Source organism: Eleutherodactylus coqui, chromosome 12 (genome assembly GCF_035609145.1).
Source record: "Eleutherodactylus coqui strain aEleCoq1 chromosome 12, aEleCoq1.hap1, whole genome shotgun sequence".
Lineage (NCBI taxonomy): Eukaryota > Metazoa > Chordata > Amphibia > Anura > Eleutherodactylidae > Eleutherodactylus > Eleutherodactylus coqui.
The window spans coordinates 132005035-132025062 of record NC_089848.1 but is presented as its reverse complement, the minus strand read 5'-3'; the positions used below and the strand labels follow the sequence as shown (position 1 = coordinate 132025062).

Genomic DNA, 20028 nt, shown 5'->3' with positions numbered 1-20028 from the left:
CCGGTGGCTTCCTGGCACCCACCCATGCTGTAGGTGTACACGGACTTTTTACTACATCTGTACACTTATAAAGAACCCCAGTCAGACTGGGGCATGCAGTGTGGGCCGAAGCCCACCTGCATTAAACATGACATTACTACCTCAGCTGTGTTGGGCAATGCAATGGGATATTTTTATGTGCCGCCGGTGGCTTCCTGGCACCCACCCATGCTGTCGGTCCACAGGGACTTCACAATAGGGAGTTGTACCTGCCTGTGTCTATGAATTAAAAAGCCCGGTCTGACTGGGGCATGCAGACACCTTGACAGAATGAATAGTGTGTGGCACATAGGTTCCCCATTGCTATGCCCACGTGTGCAGCTCCTGATGGCGGTGGCACAGGATTCTATTTCTCATTGCTTCTGTACAGCATTGTGGGCTATCGCTCCGCCACTTTTAAAGAGGGTCGCTGCCTAGCCGTGCCAACCTCTGCAGTGTGTGCCTGCGGTCCCTCGTCATGGCAGACGCAATTCTAAATAGACATGAGCGTGGTGTGGCATGAGGGCAGCTGAAGGCTGCCCAGGGACACTTTGGTGTGCGCTGTGGGGGGGAGGGGGGGGGGGCGGTTGGTCAGCATGTAACCCAGGAGAAGTGTCAGTGGAGTGTCATGCAGGCAGTGATTGTGCTTTGTTGGAGGTAGTGTGGTGCTTAGCAAAGGTATGCCATGCTAATGAGGGCTTTTCAGAAGTAAAAGTTGTTGGGAGGGGGGGGGGGCACTCTTGCCGGTATTGTGGCTTAATAGTGGGACCTGTGAACTTAGGATGCAGCCCAACATGTAGCCCCTCGCCTGCCCTATCCGTAGCTGTGTCATTCCCATCACTTTCCTGAATATCCCAGATTTTCACACATGAAAACCTTAGCGAGCATCGGCGAAATACAAAAATTTTCTGGTCGCCCATTGACTTCAATGGGGTTCGTTGTTCGAAACGAACCCTCGAGCATCACGGGAAGTTCCTTACGAATAACGAACACCCGAACATTTTGGTGTTCGCTCATCTCTATTAGTAATGTATTCTGTAGTCTCTGCTTTTCCCCAGGTCCTACAGATGAGTGTCACAATCTAAAACCAGCTGACAGGGTCTATGTGGAAAAGTTTGAGAGAGAAACCCTGTTTGAATGTCCTTACCAGATGTTGTTCACCACCCCAACTGCAGTCAAGCTCGAAGGAAAGCCCACTTGGATCCACACTTCGCACTGAAAAAACTAATGATCCTGCATATCCTTTACATGCTATAATGTGGTACAATTCCTCTAACACACACCTTTGACTACTGTACACTAGCCCCCTGTTTCAGAACAAATTAATACAATGAAATGTGCAATATGAAGCCTACACTGAGGGTGAGAATCCAACACCGCATCGTGCTAAGAGAGAAGCTGACGCTCTAGATGGTAACTTTGATCCACATGTATACATAGATGCAATAGGAGTGCCAAGGGGGGTGCCAGATGAATTTAATTCTAGAGATCAGGTTAAAGCAGGTTTGGAGTCCTTATTTGCTATTGTCACTGTTAATAATAATGTAGATTGGATGAATTATATCTATTACAATCAGCAGAGGTTTGTAAACTACACCAGAGATGCTTTACAAGGGTTAGCTAACCAGTTAGGGCCCACTGCATCCATGGCGTTCCAAAATAGAGTGGCCCTGGATATGTCATTTCCTGCATGTGTATTATCCCTTTGATCTAAAAGAGTATGAGTAAGGGACTGGACAATGTGACCAAAATTTCCCTTGTTTGAAAAAGATGAAGAGCCAGTTCCGATAATGCCAACCACGTACGTTACCAGAAGAATGGAGAGATGGACTAGTACTGTGTCTGCCCCGGTCTCATAAGATGGACTGTCAGTGGAATTCCCATTTGCCTAGGGAAAGTGCAGAAGACCTTAGGTTCCGGCGAGGGCACACCCTGTGGGGTGTTAACTCGTACAGATAGAGGGTATGGATGCCCGGAAATATGCCCAGGGAATCCATGGCCTCCTTCTGAGGTGAGGTAGGGATCCCTCCCTTTTAGGAGTAGGGACTTACGGGCAGTGGAGAAACCCTGACGCAAGGGAGAGACGACCGAGGAAGAGTGCAAGGTCTGATGCTTGATCTCCATATTAAGTTTTTTAGGGGGGGTTTGTGAGGGTATATATATATATTGCCATATGTTCTTTATACTTTTATACCTATATGCAAGTTTTATTCAATTCCAAATGAGAGAAAAAACTTATATGTCGCCTTACATCAGATATTCCAAGGCTTTAGAAGGCTGAGAGAGATGTTCTAGAAATTCAGAGAAGATACGGAACCAGACACAAGGACGCATGTACTTGGCTGTTTTCCCAGAAGCGCTGGAACAAGATATCAAGATGTTCAAATGTACATAACTTTCACTGTCTTAGGCCAGAAATCCGGACTTCCCATATATGGAGAATGCATGCTTGGCCGTTTTCTTAGAATTGCGTGGGTGATTCTTTGTACTGGAGTTAATTGAATACGTGATTTTCTGTACATAAGCCAGAGGCGCCTCACTGTCAGGCCGGAAATCCGGACTTCCCATATGTGGTTATGAGCCCATCACCCCTTGTTGGGGAGGGGACAAAGGGTATAAGATCTCATGTAATCTGTAATAAAGCACGTTGGCACAGCCGAGAGCCATGTCCCGTGTGAGGAATGATACCAGATCCCTGTGTGGTGTCTCTTCTTACCGCCGGCAACGGGGCAAGTGGGGTGGGCCCGATTGGTGCTGTACTTAGAATTTTAACCCTGACAGGTCTGTGGGACTTGTAATGTTAAAATCGCGATCGCGCAAAATCGCCATTTTGCGGTAAATTGCAATTTTGAGCGATCGCGATTTTAACATTACAAGTCCCATAGACCCCTGCAGAAAAAAAAATGCTGCGAATTTCACAGGGAAAAAAAAAACCTGTAGTGGTTAGTCACCCTAACCGTGCCGCGGTGGCCGGAGCGGAGGCGCTTGGGTAAATACGGCTACTAATGGCCATGGCGGCTCCCGGCTGTACTCGCAGGTCACTTTTACTGACGATGTATATGGCTGGTATAATATAATCACCGGCGCCGGCCTTCACGGGCCCAGTGGCAACCCGAGGACTGACCCTCAGAATAAGGTTATCATGTTCGCCGTGGTGCGTACGCCGTAAAAACCAGAACCTTTCAAAGATGGTGGAATTGTGTCTCCAATTTCACGCCACATAGGGCTCCCTCACACTGCCAATAGCGATATCGCCGCGTGAAAATCGTGACTTTTTTCCTGAGATTTTTAAGCGTCAGAGCTGCTTTTTCTGTCAAAAACATTGCGCAATTTTTCTGTGATTTTTTAGCACGAAAGTCAATAGGACTTTCTAATGTTAAAAACGCATCGCATGAAAATCGCAGTCCCTGCTTCGCGATGCGATAAAAATGAGGCTCCATGGGGAAACGTGGGAGATTAAAAAAAATTCAAAACACAGAAAGATTTTATTCTCTCGCAACATCGCAGGAGCGAAAACACCGCAAATGTGAAGGGAACCATCGAAAAACATTCCTTTCATAATTCTGCGTTTTCACTCCCTCCTGCGTCGCACGAAGATCGTGCACTTTTATCGCCAGTGTGAAGGCGCCCTCAGGATTTTTTATACGTTTTTTAGTACATTATACGGTACATTAAATGGAACATCTTTAAAATACGACGCGCCCCGTAAAAATCAACAGCGACAAAAAAATAAGAGTTATGATTCTTGAAAGTGGGGAGGAGAAGCCAAAAAACATTAAAAAAGGAATCATCTTTGTATTTTACAAACACAATATACGGATAAAAGAAAGAAAAGAACTACAAGTCCCGTCGTCCTTTGCGCGGAGTACGGAAGCCGTCGAGGGCGTGTGGCCAGGCGGGGCGAGATGAAAGCGAGGCTGGGAATCCCAGAATAGCAGGCGGGCGGGTCCGGGCTCAGCTGTCTCCTCGGCTGGACGAGGAAGAGATGCGCAGGGCGGTGATAAGATGGCAGAGCTGCAGATGTTGTTAGAGGAGGAGATCCCTGCCGGCAAGCGGGCGCTGATCGAGAGCTACCAGAACCTCACCCGAGTGGCGGACTACTGCGAGAGCAACTACATCCAGGTGACGGCGGCGGCGGGGGGCGCTCGCGCTACAGGAAGTGGGGCTGCTGCTGCTGCTGCTGGCGGCGGCGGCCGCCGCTCCATGCCGTGGAAATCTCTTGTTTCTCGTCCCCTCCCGCGTTCTCCGTGGTGCGGGCGGGCGGATGCTGGGTGTGCCGTGTGGTGACTCACCCCGGGGTGCCCTCCATGCCAGGCGTTGTGCCCGGTGCCAGCCTGTAATGTGTGGCTCCTCCATGCCAGCTGCTGGTTGTGTTGTCATGGGGTGCTGGTGCCCATGTCACCCGTTGATCTGCCCGTCTCTGAGCTGGTCATGTGCCTGCGGGCGCCCGTAGCCTCTGTGCCCGTGACTGCGGCTCGCGAATACGAAGAATTAAACGTATAGTTGGCCGTTTGTTTATGTTTGCACAATAATACTGGCAGCGCGCCCGTCCCGCTGCGCCGCCGCTCTGCGGACGCAAGAAAATCGCAATGAATGCACCTCAGTGCTGTTTACGTTTCCAGTGGCGGCGATAGTACGGCTTCCGTGGGCGCACTATGCGCCAAATATGTGAACCAGCCTTGTCGCCTACGAAGTGTGACCCTCGTCGCCGGAGGGCTCGGAAGCTGTTGTTTGGGGGTCTTGTTTTTCTACTGCACATGTGTTGCAGAGGGTGCGTAACGCGAATCTAGCGGTCGTGGGCGAATACGGCGTCAAACTTGTAGATTATTATTATTATATATTTTTTTAGATTTGCCGCTGTCTTCTGATCGCCGTGACTACTTGTTTTTTCCATCTCTAGTTGTGCGCAGCTCGCCTTTTGCGGGACGTCCTGGGAACCATTTTGGAGTTCGCACAACTTTTTGATCGATTTGTTCTAAAATTTTACTTTGAGTCGGGTGATCAAAAAAAGTGCCGTCCGGCGCCGCGTATCTTTTTCTCTACCGCCGTTTGCAGTCCGGGACGGATATTGTTCCCTCAGTCAGATGTTTCCGGCGCGGCGGCGCTGAATGTCTGTCTTTACGTTTTATCGCCTCATATCTTCAGTAACTGATATATAATTTTTTTTCTTTGTTTTTTGTCCCCCAGGGGGCCCTGAGCTCGGGGTCCTCTGATCACTTCTGCTGCGACCTTACAAGCGATCAGCCAATACCACGTTAGGGGTCTTCAGAAGGCCCCAGGCTGCCATGGCAACGAAACAGCAGCCTCCCCAACCCCCCCAAACCGATCGTGTGACGTGAATGCCGCCGTCAGTGGCGTCTACAGGGTTAATATCTGTGATCAGCGTGATTCCGATGGGTATCGGCCCGCCCCACGTTGTATGGAGCCTGTTCAGCTCCTGATCCCCCTCTGGACAGACCCCCGGACCGGCAGGACGTAACACTGCATCCTGTCATTAAGGGGTTAACGCCGCGAACTGCCATGTTTGTTTTAAAAAACAAAAATAAATAATTCCTGCTCATCTGTCGCTTCGACCCTTGAAATTAAAGGGTTAAAACCCGCCACAGATCCGCTCTTTGCCGCAGTGGGCGGCGCCGTGTGATGGCGGCCTAACGGCTCTGCGCCTTATTCAGTCTGGAAAGAATTACGTAAATAAAATCCGCCTGAGCGCCTCGGCCGTTAACTGGCTGACGGACCTTCAGCGGTCACCGCGTCCGAGCGCCGCCTCTCTGTTCACGGGGTGGTGAATGTGGCCCCGCGTCCTGCGTAAACTGATGTGACGCCATGAGGGGGCGGTGGGCGTATGATCTGCGCTTGTTCTTCTCTGCCGTCTCAGGATGCCGCCCTTGTGTGATTGGACAGCGCTGATCATGTGAGCACCACTGCCCAATAGTACAATGGTGGTCCAAGGCGATGACCACACGCGGTGGTTTTGCCGCAGATTCTCCGTGCGGACGATCCGCGAGATTTACAGCCGCAGCGAAGTGGATGAGACTCAACATCTTGTCCAGACGATGCGAAAAAATCTGCACAAAACCTGCGGGGAAAAGCGTCCCGCGGCGCGGATGTGAAAGCCACTGCGTGTCGCTTTAAAGCCGCTGCGCCGCAGATTCTACCTCTGAGCGAGGGATGAATGGCGCACGAGAATCCGCTTTAATCTCACTGAACGGCGCGGCTTTTGATGCGGTTTCTTCGCTGCAGACGTTGCGCAACAAATTGTCCGATCCGTCCGCTGAGCCAAACAATAACGTCAGAACCGCGCAGACCTCATCCAGGCGGCGGTCACACAGGCGAGCTTCTCGCGCAAAAGTCGCAGTGAAGTTAGCCGCTTGTTCTCAGTTTACGCTGTGATTTCTCTCTCCTTCAGGATGGAGCGGCCGCCATTCTTCTGCGAGTCCTATTTTCAGTTGGCGAGAAAGGAAAAGCGCATCACATGACCCGCGAGCGCCGCGCCTTTTTACATTTTTTGCCTATTGAATACTCGGGATATTCGCAGGTTACACAACGAGATTTTCGCACAAATCGCAGTGAACATCACAATGTTAGGAGCGCAATTGCGGTCTGAGTTTCTTGCAAAGATATTCCGCCGCCCGTGTGCGAGCGGCGACTATCATGGGGTCCGGCGTTTGAACCAGCGCTTATCCCCCTTATGAACCAGCGCTGCAACGGTGCGTCGTTTTGTCCGGAATCTTCTGCTGGCTCTGCGCCGGAGACTGACGTCGTATTTTGCACACGTGTGAGTCAACTGGGTATGAGGGAGTCTGAAGGGCGGCTGCCATCTTGGAACCCGGAATTGGCAAAGTGAATGGCAGAGAGCAACGGGTGCAGGAAATATCGCCCCCTGGTGCTGGGACAGATCACTGTCCTGGCAGCAGAGGCTTCCTGCAAGAAAACCTTTTTTATGATATTTTCCTCTGTACCCCACGGGGGACGCGAACCGGCAGTGCTGTGATCACACTGGTAATACTTGTGTACTGCAGTGCATTATCGCTTACAATGGCGATCTCGGGCCATGACCGTCCTGGACGCCATCGTCTGGTATCCGGTTGCCATTGCAACCCCTCGACCCTCTACGGTTACATGGCGGAGGGCTGATGACGTCACGGGTGGGCGCTCTCCCTCTGTGAATCCTTCACATGCAGCAGTTAACATGATTGTGTCATGTAAGGGGTTAACAGCAGAGATGGGTGTTGTCACCGATCCGCTCTGTTAGTCATAGCCGGCTACCACCGCGAATGGTGCGCTGCTTCGCAGCCGGCGCCACCCATAGGATGCAAGTATATGTCCATGTGCGTAAGCTGCAGCCCAGCCAGCATGTATATTTACGTCCTGTGGCGGGAAGGGGTTAAAAAGTGGTTTTACTGTTGATTACCTACCTTAGGGTAGATTACCAATACGTACCCCCCACCCCCCACCCCGCCTCCACGATCAGCTAATTCCTGGCACCGCGGACTGCGCAGGAAGCAGATTGCGCCATCTGACCTCCAGCGGCCCGGGCTGGTATTGCAGTGTATTTGGTGGGAGCTGCACTTGCAGTACCTACCGGGCAGCTCGTACCGCTTCCGGTGCGTTCCATAGTGCTGCGAGTTGATTGGTGGGGGTCCCGAGCGGCGGACCCCAGCTGACTGACTATTGTTGTGCAGACACACGCTTTAGCGGAGAACGGGCGGTCTTTAACCCCTTGCAGCACTGATTCGCTGCCAGCAGGACTGCTCATCAATAGTTGATCTGCGAGGTGTCCCGCCTGGGACCCTCGTTGATCAGCTGCTCGGGGTCAGAGCTGAAAGTGCAGCTAACCTCAGTGAGCGCTATAACTTCTAGTGCACTTCTGGCTCCGCCCCCAATGCGAACAGAGCCGTCAGCAGCCCGCTATAGTGAGGGCGAGGACTGAGATCAGCTGACCGCCGGGGGGCCCAAGCAATGGATCCCCACTGATCAACTACTCATGGCCTAGCCTGAGACCAGATCGTCATAACCGCAAGGGGTTAAATACCTGGCATATCCCTTTAAGTTATTTTCTTCCAGGGAAACATTGAAATACGCCTTTTTAATACTTTATACGCGACTGCGCAGAATATTCGGTAACCTGTCCCCGCGCCGTTCTCACGCTGCCAGGTTGGAGGCGCTCTCCTGTCCTGCCTTGTGGTTCCTTCTCCTCGTCTTGGAGCGCAGCTCTTGAGCAGCGTCGCCTCCTTCGGACGGCGAATCTTGTACTTGAGCAGTAATCTGGAGGCGGCGGAGGAGCGCGTCCGTGACCTCATGCTGGCGCGGTGACCAACAGCTGCACGGACGGGCGATGGACACTTGGAACGAAACGGCTGTTCTGTTCCCTTCTGACTCCCACAACGGCTGCCTGGGAAGTTATGGGGGGCTCCGGCTGCTTGGGGGCTCAGAGCTGCAGGAGATCAACGGATTAGAAGCAGATTTGCTATTGAGGAGGTGCTCTAGAGGGGTTCTGGATCCTCAGGGTGGGTCATCAGTGGTTGGCCAGTGGGGTCGGCTACTCTGGGCAAATTTCAGTAGGACAGACCTGGAAGCAGACAGCGCTGTCCGTAGTACAGTGGCCCGGGCTGGCATTGCATTGAGCTGTGGGAACTGTGCCTGCAATGCCAACGCTGGCCACTGCACCACGGACAGCGCTGTCTGCAGTGACTGTGGGCCCATTGAGCCGCTGACCGTGGGGGTCCACCACTTGGGATCCCCACAATCAGTTGAGGAGAGGACATGTTTGGTTTATAAATACGGACAAAAATAAGGTGGCGTAAAACAGAGACCCCCGTGTGAATGAGTCCCCCGGACCCTGCAGCTGCTAGGACTGGCCAGTGCTGCGGCTGCATCAGGTAGTCGTAGGAGCGCTGCCGCCATCTCTGTCCGTGGTTGGAGTGTCGCTTCTATGTGACTATGCCCGTATGGCGTTGGTCGGCCGCTCAGCTCTTGGTCTCCGCGATCAGCGGTTGCTCGCTATCAGCCTATCATGGACATCGAGCCGTGGAACAACGATCGGGCGAACATCATCGCCAAGCTGCCGGTTGTATAAATGTCCTTCAGGCCGGACGCCGCAGACTTGGTGCAGATCCTCAAATAGTCTTTCTTATGAATGGGATTAGGATAAATTTGCGCATTCTGTAAAACCGCCGTCATTTCTATTTTTTGGCTGACACCAGCTAACAATAACCTACCATCGTACTGCAGCCTGCAAGTTTCTTTCACATCATTGCGTATTTCCTGATGTTTTCCGCAGTCGCGACGCACATTATTCATCGGGACGTTTCCAGATCTGCCGCCCTCGCGCCGTCCATCAACGCTACTTCCTCAGTCGCTGCACTGTTTTGCATCAGCGGTGCCCCCGGTCGCTTGTGCCAACTGGTGGTGCCACTGGGGGTGACGCTCTTCAGCAGGGGGAGGGGCTGCGGATACAGAGCCGGTCGGCAACCTGTTACTTCACAGTGCATATATAGCGCCAACATGCTCCACAGCGCTGTACAGACACGGGCGCCAGTCGCACTAAAGCTCGACCGCAGGAGCTTGCAATCTAACTTCCCAGGAAGTCAAGTGACCTGCTGCCCACGGTGCCACCCACTGAGCCGCCATATGCCCGTGTGCTTTCACCCGCAGGCATCGGCTGGATCGCAGCCGTGTTTATGGGTTCGTACGGCGGTTTTTGTATCCGTTGGAGATTTACGGTTTTATGCTGTTAGACGTATGAACCTACTCTGACGTAATCCGTAAAAACGTATCGCAGCTTTAGGTTTTTGTGCTTCAACGGTTTTTTCTTCTCTACAGTCTACTGTGGCGCTAACTACATCGTGTGCGGCATTAGTCTACTTCATTTTACACGGGTGTCTTGTGGCGCGGTCCGCTGTCTCACGGTACGACTGACTGTAATATCGGATGCGCTTTTAGTTTCCGGATATTCTTATTTTTTTTCATAAACGTGTGGTGTTTAAATGAGAAGCTATACTGTGAATGGCGCTTCTGTCCGCGGCCGCACGTGTAAGACCTCGGTCAAGTGTGATTATACGTCACGGTATGAAAACACATTTTAACCCTTTCCAATCCACTGTCTGACGTCTGAAGACATTATGATTTAAGGCAGTACAGCTCCGATGTTGGAAGACATCCATCAGGGTTCTCTTACTGTATACTGCCAGCCTCTCTGCTGTCGGAGCCTATCCAACGTGTCACCTCATGCAGTACTGGCTTTAGCCAGCAGATAGCGCTGTTGTATAACGGCAGGAAAACAGTAAGCCGCCTAGGAAAACCAGGATACAAATTGGGTTGGAAAGGGTTAAGGCCTCATGTCCACGGGGAAAATCAGATCCGCTGCAGATTCTCCATGTAGAATCTGCAGCGGGTCCCTCCTGCCCCGCGGACATGAGCGCCGAAAATAAGAATTTAAAAGTATTTACCATCCGGCGCGGGCGGCGAAGCTCTGCTCTTCCTCACGGCCGGATCTTCATTTTCGGCCGGCGGATGAATTCCTGACGCCGGCGGCACGTCGCCGGCACGTCGCCGACGTGCTGCGCGCATGCGCCGGGCACATCCGCCGAGCCGAAGCAAGGAAGATGCGGCCGTGAGGAACAGCTGACCTTCCCCGCCCGCGCCGGATGGTAAATACTTTAAATTCCTATTTTAGGTCTCCCGCGGATCCGGACGGCTTCCATAGGCTTCAATAGAAGCCCGCGGGAGCCGTCCCCGCGGGAGACCCGCACGAAAATGGAGCATGGTCCGGATTTTTCCATGCTCTATTTTTTTTTAAATCCCTTTTATTGACGATCCGCGGGTATTTATCTACCCGCGGGTGGTCAATGCATCCCTATGGGATGCGGATCCGCATGCGGGATATCCGCTGCGGATCTTAAATCATATTTTGCCCGTGGACATGAGCCCTAAGAAGTGGTGAATCCCCCCGGGGACTGCTGCTCGAAGTTTGGGTCAGGAAACCTGCGTCCGGAGCAGAACGCTCGTCTGTAGTAAGGGCGTACAAGACCAGGATGTTGGGGCAGGTGACCCGCAGCCGATCACCTCTGTGAAGTCAGCACCCCATCTTTCAAAAAAGTACTTTTTTTTTTTTTTTTTTGCTTAATTCGATAGAACTAATTTTAAAATTAATAGGGAACTCCAGAACTCATTAAAAAAATTACTTTTTTGAAAGATGTGGTGCTGACTTCACAGAGGGCGGCCGATCTTGTGGCTCGCGGCCGATCTTGTGGCTCGCGGCCGATCTTGTGGGCTCGCGGCCGATCTTGTGGGCTCGCGGCCGATCTTGTGGGCTCGCGGCCGATCTTGTGGGCTCGCGGCCGATCTTGTGGGCTCGCGGCCGATCTTGTGGGCTCGCGGCCGATCTTGTGGGCTCGCGGCCGATCTTGTGGGCTCGCGGCCGATCTTGTGGGCTCGCGGCCGATCTTGTGGGCTCGCGGCCGATCTTGTGGGCTCGCGGCCGATCTTGTGGGCTCGCGGCCGATCTTGTGGGCTCGCGGCCGATCTTGTGGGCTCGCGGCCGATCTTGTGGGCTCGCGGCCGATCTTGTGGGCTCGCGGCCGATCTTGTGGGCTCGCGGCCGATCTTGTGGGCTCGCGGCCGATCTTGTGGGCTCGCGGCCGATCTTGTGGCTCGCGCGGAAGAGCTGAAAGGGTCATGCAGCACTAGAATGTGGGGTGTAAAGCCGATGACCCCCGCTGCCAGCGGATGACTATTCAGGGAAGGCTGCGCTTGAATAAAAGGTCCGTGAAAACTAGAGCCGCTCTTACAGGTCATAAGGGGAGAGGGGGGGGACAGACTGTCGTATGTGATGCCCCCCAGACCAACACACCAGCAGGGGGTCATGAAGTTCTTTATCAGGTTTCCACTTCTGGCTGATATCCACAATGGCGGCCTCTATGACTCCCATAGCATCGCAGGGCTCCCTTTTTCCCGTATCGCTAGATTCGCACTCCTGTTGCTGGGAACACTGACCATTTCTCCTTGCTGTAATGGCGGTCGTGTTCTTGTCTCCGGTCAGGCTGGATGACGTCTGATGTGACCGCATGACATTACAGCTCCCGAGGGAATCGGCATCCAGCTTTCCTGGAACCCTGAACGGCAAACTTCCCTGCGATCAGTCGTCGCTCCCAGAACGGCGCGGATCTATCGCTTGTACGGGGAGCCGTGGGGATTTACCCGTTTAGGAGTCATGAAGGCGGCCATGTTGGATGTAACCCAGCTTTCCCAGCAGCACCTGTATGGTCGCTGCACACGCCTGTTGAACGCCCCGCCGCCTCCTGGCCTCGTCTCTTCTGTACTAGTTTCACGGAGTGGAGAATCCAGTTCCTCAGCTCCGCCCACAATCTGCCATCAATAATCGCCTGTCTGGATTCCTCGCATTTCACACGGATTCCCCGGACGCTGCGGGGTAAAATCTGTTTCCTGAGCGAGGAGCTCATGAATATTGCATCTGCGAGACGTCTTCATTAGCGCCTGTTTACTTCTTCAGGAATAATGGCTGAGCGGCGAATGGGCTCCGCGTTCTCTTCTGCTCCGGCACAATGACTCCTATTGTTAGGTTCCGTCCCGCGCCATTGTCAGCGCTGGGCCTGCCGGCTGCGTTGTGCCATCTGCTGCGTCCTGCTGATTGGAGCCCATCGCCGTGACTTCTTCCAATTGCGACACGTTGTGACAACCGCTCTTCGTTTGCGTCTTGCGGAATATAGACCTCGCAAACTGCCTCCATCTTGGCACCTTCTATGCTGCAAAAAAAGGGCTTACACTCTTGAGTCCCCGAAAACGACATGGCGTGCGGCGCAGGCGAGCGTGATGCCGGGCCGTGAAACTTGGAACAGTATCGCACTCTAAACACGTGGTTACTTTGCGAGCGAAATGCGTTTTGCGAGGACAACTAATCGCATCGCGTACAAATCCGTGTCGCGCATGAAAAATTGTATTTTCCCTCCAGTACTTTTAACAGTAAAACTGCGTTTGCGTTCACGTGTTAAATTCCCCCGAGTGGAACGCGGCGACTTCAGTGCGTTTATTCACAATTGCGTAATTGTCACGTAAAACCCAGCACGTTGTTGGGCTGTAGAAGCGAATGGGATTGCGCAAATACTCACAAAACGTATTCACCGTGTGTGCGTGAAGAATGGGCTTTTGTGTGGGTTTTCTTTTTTTGGCGCACTTAATTACATAGCGCCTTCGCCTGCGAATACATTTGAAAAAAAGAATCTGTACTGCGCATGTCCGGCGTCAGCGGCTCGCCGCGACCCTCTGCGGTACAGAAGAGATCTAAAGTAAAGGGGTCCGCAGGGTCGCCGGCCGGATGCTACATACACATCTCTGCGTGTCCTAAAACCACAAGCCCTCAACGGGACCGTGGCACGATGTACGGTGCGGGAGGCGCGGGCGGGTAACTGCGGAGATGTAACGCTCGCCGATCCTCCCACAAGGATCAGAACTGCGGAGATGTAACGCGAGGCGTTCTTGCGCTCTCGGCTAAACGCACGTCGGTGTAAGTTCGTGGCCCGTGTGACGGGAGCCTCAGGTTGTCCTTCTGGTCGGGTCATGTGATCTCGCTGTCCATCCCGACCACGTGGACCCCGCCCCCCTCCGTCCCACAGAAGGGAATGGGGTGCAGGTTCTTCCTATGTGGATGTCGGCGGTCCCTGGGGAGTCCAGCAGTCGGACCCCACTAATCGGCCGTCCTCTTCCCACAGGCGACCTCTGTCCGCTTCCACGGACGCCTGTTATTATGGTTTTCCTGGTTTTGTAGAAATCTCCTGACTCCTTTTTAAGCGGAGGTGGCTGGATTGTCCGCTACATGTGACCGCCCCCTTACCGGGGAACCAATCAGAATTGAACATAGATTAAGATTGTTGCGGAGATGTCGGTAAATATCCTCCACGGGCGACCAGGAACTTTGGCGCTGCTGGAGCCCTTGTACCCGTTGAGCGCCACGCCAATCAGTCGGGGCACGAAGAGGCGGTTTGCTTACGATGTCGGGACTTCTTGAGGCTTATCAGCCGGCGTCCGAGCTTACGGACTCTGCGACCGTCTGCCGGCTCCCTCTTCTGTCAGGCCGGCCGCCCCCACGTGCTTCCGCTGAGCGCACCCTGTCATTTACTGGGCTGTGATTTGGGTAACGTCGGCTGCCGCCGTGTAGGAGATGAAAGCTGGCATGTGCGGCGCTCCGCCCGGCACGGACTGCGCTCCCTGTAATTATATCGCAGCCTCCGTTCTGCCGCGGGCGTTTCCATCCCTGCCTACATGATTAGTCGTGCTCTGCCCAGGCAGATGGCATCACGGGGGTCCCGGACCACCTGTGCGCCTCCGTGGATGGGAAACACTTTAACGATCGTATTATCGAATTACGGAAATGGCGAATCGGAAATGCGCCCAGATGAGTTGCCGCTTAAGTAAACGAACGGAACGGCAGAGAATTGTAGGCTCCCTGCTGTCGCCCATCATGAGGCGCAGACAATCTGTTCGCCGTATGGGCGGGCTGTCGTGTCTGTAGAACGGTTTGCTCTGATTGGCGAGGGCGGTCTTGTCAATGCAGATAAAAACCATATATTGTGCGACACACGAAGGGCGACATGCCGATACAAGGTTCCTACAATGGCGTAGTCAGTCCGCTTATGTGCCGCACGTACGAACAGATGCCAAGCGCGGCGCCGTTAGATCGTGTTCACACGGATTTGATGAAGCTGCAGTATATTCGAGGCAGATCTCCATAACGTCATTGGCGCATCGCCTTCTAAAGAAATGCGTCTGATCGTAGCTGCTTCTTGCCGCAGTTTCAATGTCTGATCTGCATACGGATCTGCGGCAGCGAACTATCCATATCAGAGCTTCGGTGCACCGACTCCTGTCCGTGGATACATACTGAAACCGCCGTTCGCGCAATGATCTATGGCTGTATCACACGGAGAAGAGCGTATCCGAGACCTGGACTGATATCGCACTGGTCAATATCGCACTGGTCAATATCGCACTGGTCAATATCGCACTGGTCAATATCGCACTGGTCATTTGTTTTCTGTAGTGGGAAAAAAAACCCACATCGCGCTCGCGTGTAAACCGCGTCTACAGGAGTGCGTTAACACTTTTTTTCTGGCGGTGACGCCAGAACGGGAGCCACTCAGGTATTCGTCAGTCCTATGGAAGTAAATGGAGCGCCAATTGTGTATGCTCGGTCACTGCGGGGGAGATGAGACTCCCATAGTGACAGGCAAAGTGGGGCATGGTAGTCGCCTGGTGGGGGTCTCGGCTGTGAGGCCCCCGCTGCTCAGCGAGTTATTCCCCGTCCTGTGGATAACCTGCAGATGGCGCATTACTTACATTTGTGGTACAGCCCCCCCATATCAGTGTGAATGACGGTAAACAAGCGCTGATTGACGCGTGGGGTCTGTTGGCACTTGTTTCAGCAAGCCGACTCTTGGCCCATGCAAAAGGCCCCCCGGGGCGAGCCGACCAGCCGCCGAATGCTGCCAGATCTGGTGAATGAAGGCTCTTGCTCTGTAAACGAGTGATTTTCCCCTGTCTGCCGCAGCGCCTCCTGCTGGCGTATCGTGGGGTGAGCTGCGTACTGCAGCAACATGCTCACCTAGAAATAACAGGAAATGGCCCATCAAAGGCTGGTGGTGAAGCTGGCTTCCAGGCGGGCGGTGTGGCAGCTGCTCGCTGGCGGCTTCCTCTTCCTCTGGCAGCGCCCGGCTGCAGGCTGGCGGCTTCCTCTTCCTCTGGCAGCGCCCGGCTGCAGGCTTTTTGTGACTCCATCTGCCGGGTTTAATGTGCCGATTCCGGGGGAGATGCAGGAGATGAAAATGACGCTGCGACCAGAAGCCGCCGATGTGTGTCCCGTGTATAGTGGGGGGTCTACAAATCCAGATCTGTACGTACCTTGTCAGGGCACGCGCTTCTGCAGTTTTGCGCTTGCTCCAATGCTCTGGATCTCCGATGTTGCGGCGCTGCGGAGTTCGTTGTTCTTTTCAAACCTTCTTTTTTTCTTCCCTGTGCGACTGTAGTGTTAAAAAACAAAAACCAACCTAGAATTGTTCTCAGTGACCGGGTCACATGGCTCTGCTCCGGCGCACAAATCCCTCGCCGTGTCGGCACACATTAATTATGAAATGACATGCCTACTTGCGTGCCACCAACCCCATGCACTCTCTAGGTGTGTGTGTGCGCCAAAGTACAGCGGGCTGTGATATTTATTTATTTTTTCCCCTTTTCCCTTTTTTAAACACTAATACCTGTATGGTCGAATTTCCTGCCGTTTCCCATCTGTGACCCCTTATATGGACTCTGGAGTGCCGCCATTAGAATATACAACTTGTCCCGCTAAGACCCCTCCGAGCCCCCTTAGGCTGTCGGCGCGTTGCGGCTTTGTAATGCTCCGCTGAAGATCGTTTGGTCCTTAGGGCAGTCAGTGATCCCCAACTCCAGTCCTCAGGGACCCCAACAGGTCGTGTTTTCAGGATTTCCTCAGTGTTACACAGGTGATGTAATGGTCGGTCCTCAGACATTGCCGCAGGGGTTCTTACTATAGGAGATCCTGAAAACATGACCTGTTGGGGTCCCTGAGGACTGGAGTTGGGAAACACACAGCAGTAAGGGGTTAATGAGCTGATTATGAAGCGGCTCCTCCTGTAGTCAGCGTGTGAATGCCATCTTCACGTGTTCATCGCTCGCAGTGTCCGCAGCGAGTAAACAAACCCCCAGGCGGATTATCTCCACGTTCTGCTGCTGCTCACCGCCATGGACAGAAGCCCCCCCCCTTCCTTATGGCGGCAGGAAGGACTAAATGCAACATTGTATCTGTTACTTTATGTGGCCTCTCTTCTGTATCCTCCAGCGTCCGGGGCGCCCGCCGCCCGCTTCGCCCCTCTGCCCTTTATTTGCAGCCCCCCAGACATCCGCAGGTTTCCCAGGGATTTGCGCTTATACAGCCCTAGAACTGTTCGTGCGCAGGGGGGGGGGGGCGCTCGCAATGCATGCAACGTGTTTCTGCTGCGCGTGGACATGTGCGTTTGTTACGTATGCAAAGGGATGTCCGTATTCCCCCCCCCCCCCCCCCTCTCGTGCGCTTTAAAAGGGAAAAAAAACCACGTACACGTGTGTCCGCCTCCGTGTGACCTGGCGGTGCGTGTGCGCTCCGTGTTACATGTGTAATACAGACTGAACTTGCGTTCATGTGAGCAAGCCGTTTCATTTCCAACCAGAGATGCTGGTGGACGGCGATCTGACCGCATCCCTCACGGAACCTGAGAGCGTTGGGCTCCGTTGTTGTGTACAGAGTATTGCAGCATGGCGCCGTCTACACGCAACGATTACCGTTCAGTTTCTCACTGGATCGTGCGAAGTGTAAACGCGGTCGGCGACTAAACGTCTCACGAGGATTCGCTCGCTTGTCATTCGACATTCAGTTTCTGCAGGGATAAGTTAGGCGACAATCGGTCGTGTGAAGCGGCGCTGACCGTCTGGAAACGGTGGCGCCCGCTGTACTCTAAGTGGACGCGGCGGGTCGGAAGCAATCTCCAGCCCGCTCGCTTCCATTCAGTGAACAGCCAATCAGGAGGCTGGAGTCGGCACACATGATGGGGCGGAGCTACGCGATGACGCGTAGAAGGGGTGGAGCCAGAACGCCACTGCTGCTCGGCAGACCCGAAGGCAGAAGACCTTTCTGCGCAAGTGCGTCTAATCGGGCGATTAGACGCTGAAGTTAGACGGCGCCGTGGAGACGGGGACGCCAGCGCAGGGAAGGTAAGTGAATAACTTCTGTATGGCTCATATTTAATGCACGATGTATATTACAAAGTGCATTAATATGGCCATACAGAAGTGTATAACCCTACTTGCTGCCGCGGGACAACCCCTTTAAGGGGTTAAGAATGGCTGTGTGAAGGAACCAACTCCTATGATTGGGCCCCGCTCCTGCGAGTTCTGTCAACCTCTAAATCTGTGGAAAGATCACCTGTAGGAATGCGCAGCGCTGCGGGCCGCCGCCGCGTCGGCTTGCACTCGTCTGCCACTTGCGTGTCGTAGGTGTTCTCCGCACGACGGGTCTTCTTCCCCCCGCCGTCCTATCACAGAGGTGCCGGTTTGGGGGGGGTCTCCAGACGTGACCTGGAGGGACCCCGTAATGTGGTGCTGATATCGGCTGCAGGAAGGAAGTGGTCCTACGATGGCGGTCTCTGTGTACACGGTCGGACTATTTATAGCGGCGGCGCTCAGGACGTTATCAGCGGCTCCCAGCCGGATCTGCAAGTGTCAGTGAGGAGTACACGGAGCAGTTTGGGGTCCGAAGGGAGGAAGCGGCGACTCGCTGTCAGTGGAAGGTCGGGACTTCCTTCCTGCGATGAGATGCGGCGCTGCGGGGGGGCTGATGCATCTGCAGGACTAGGACTGGCATGGCCTCCGTACAAAGACCGTTCTAAGAGTGCGTTCACACCAGCCGCAAAACCCACAGCAATCCTGCGCCAATCCTCACCGCTCCTTCATACGTATTTTCTGCCGTAGGAGTGCAGATCGGTGCGTGACCGGAAATAACAGCCGCTGTTATATAATGTATATATTACCCGGCGCCGTTATCTGCGACTTCATCCGCGCGGAATCTGTAGATTTTATCTAATCTGTGTTTCTGTATATTGAAACGTAAACAGTTGACCGGCTGACAGGAAGTGACTGCGATCCGGCGGCGCCGCTCTGTACGGTACTGCTCTCATCAGCTTCTGCTCAGATATTGTTTTCTTGGGTCGTAAACATGTCAGCGCCACGCTATTATACCGCTGGGGTAATATGAAAGCTGTGCTGTGATTGGTTGTTATATATTATACTGAGGTAACATGAAAGCTGCGCTGTGATTGGTTGTTATATATTATACTGAGGTAACATGAAAGCTGCGCTGTGATTGGTTGTTCTATATTATACCACTGGGGTAACATGAAAGCTGTGCTGTGATTGGTTGTTATATATAATACTGCTGAGGTAACATGAAAGCTGCGCTGTGATTGGTTGTTATATATTATACTGAGGTAACATGAAAGCTGCGCTGTGATTGGTTGTTATATATTATACCGCTGGGGTAATATGAAAGCTGCGCTGTGATTGGTTGTTATATATTATACTGAGGTAACATGAAAGCTGTGCTGTGATTGGTTGTTATATATTATACCGCTGGGGTAATATGAAAGCTGCGCTGTGATTGGTTGTTATATATTATACTGAGGTAACATGAAAGCTGCGCTGTGATTGGTTGTTATATATTATACCGCTGGGGTAATATGAAAGCTGCGCTGTGATTGGTTGTTATATATTATACTGCTGAGGTAACATGAAAGCTGTGCTGTGATTGGTTATTATATATTATACTGCTGAGGTAACATGAAAGCTGCGCTGTGATTGGTTGTTATATATTATACTGCTGAGGTAACATGAAAGCTGCGCTGTGATTGGTTGTTATATATTATACTGAGGTAACATGAAAGCTGCGCTGTGATTGGTTGTTATATATTATACTGCTGAGGTAACATGAAAGCTGCACTGTGATTGGTTGCTATATATTATACTGAGGTAACATGAAAGCTGTGCTGTGATTGGTTGTTATATATTATACTGAGGTAACATGAAAGCTGCGCTGTGATTGGTTGTTATATATTATACTGAGGTAACATGAAAGCTGCGCTGTGATTGGTTGTTATATATTATACTGAGGTAACATGAAAGCTGTGCTGTGATTGGTTGTTATATATTATACTGCTGAGGTAACATGAAAGCTGCGCTGTGATTGGTTATATATTATACTGCTGAGGTAACATGAAAGCTGCGCTGTGATTGGTTATATATTATACTGGGGTAATATGAAAGCTGCGCTGTGATTGGTTGTTATATATTATACTGAGGTAACATGAAAGCTGCGCTGTGATTGGTTATTATATATTATACTGCTGAGGTAACATGAAAGCTGTGCTGTGATTGGTTATTATATATTATACTGAG

At 52.6% G+C, this 20028-nt stretch overlaps 1 protein-coding gene across 9 annotated transcripts in view; it reads left to right on the top strand.

Moving 5' to 3' along the window:
* Positions 1–3925: 3925 nt before the first annotated feature.
* Positions 3926–20028, top strand: part of ABI1 (abl interactor 1) — a 92596-nt gene continuing 76493 nt past the window's right edge. For 3 of the 9 annotated variants that reach the window (XM_066585660.1, XM_066585658.1, XM_066585662.1), the window contains exon 1: positions 3928–4140. In XM_066585660.1, the coding sequence (XP_066441757.1) occupies positions 4024–4140 (117 nt within the window). In that variant the 5' untranslated portion in view covers positions 3928–4023. Of the gene's footprint in view, positions 4141–20028 lie in introns of all 9 variants that reach the window. The other 6 variants (XM_066585659.1, XM_066585661.1, XM_066585663.1 and 3 more) reach the window with 4 other exon arrangements.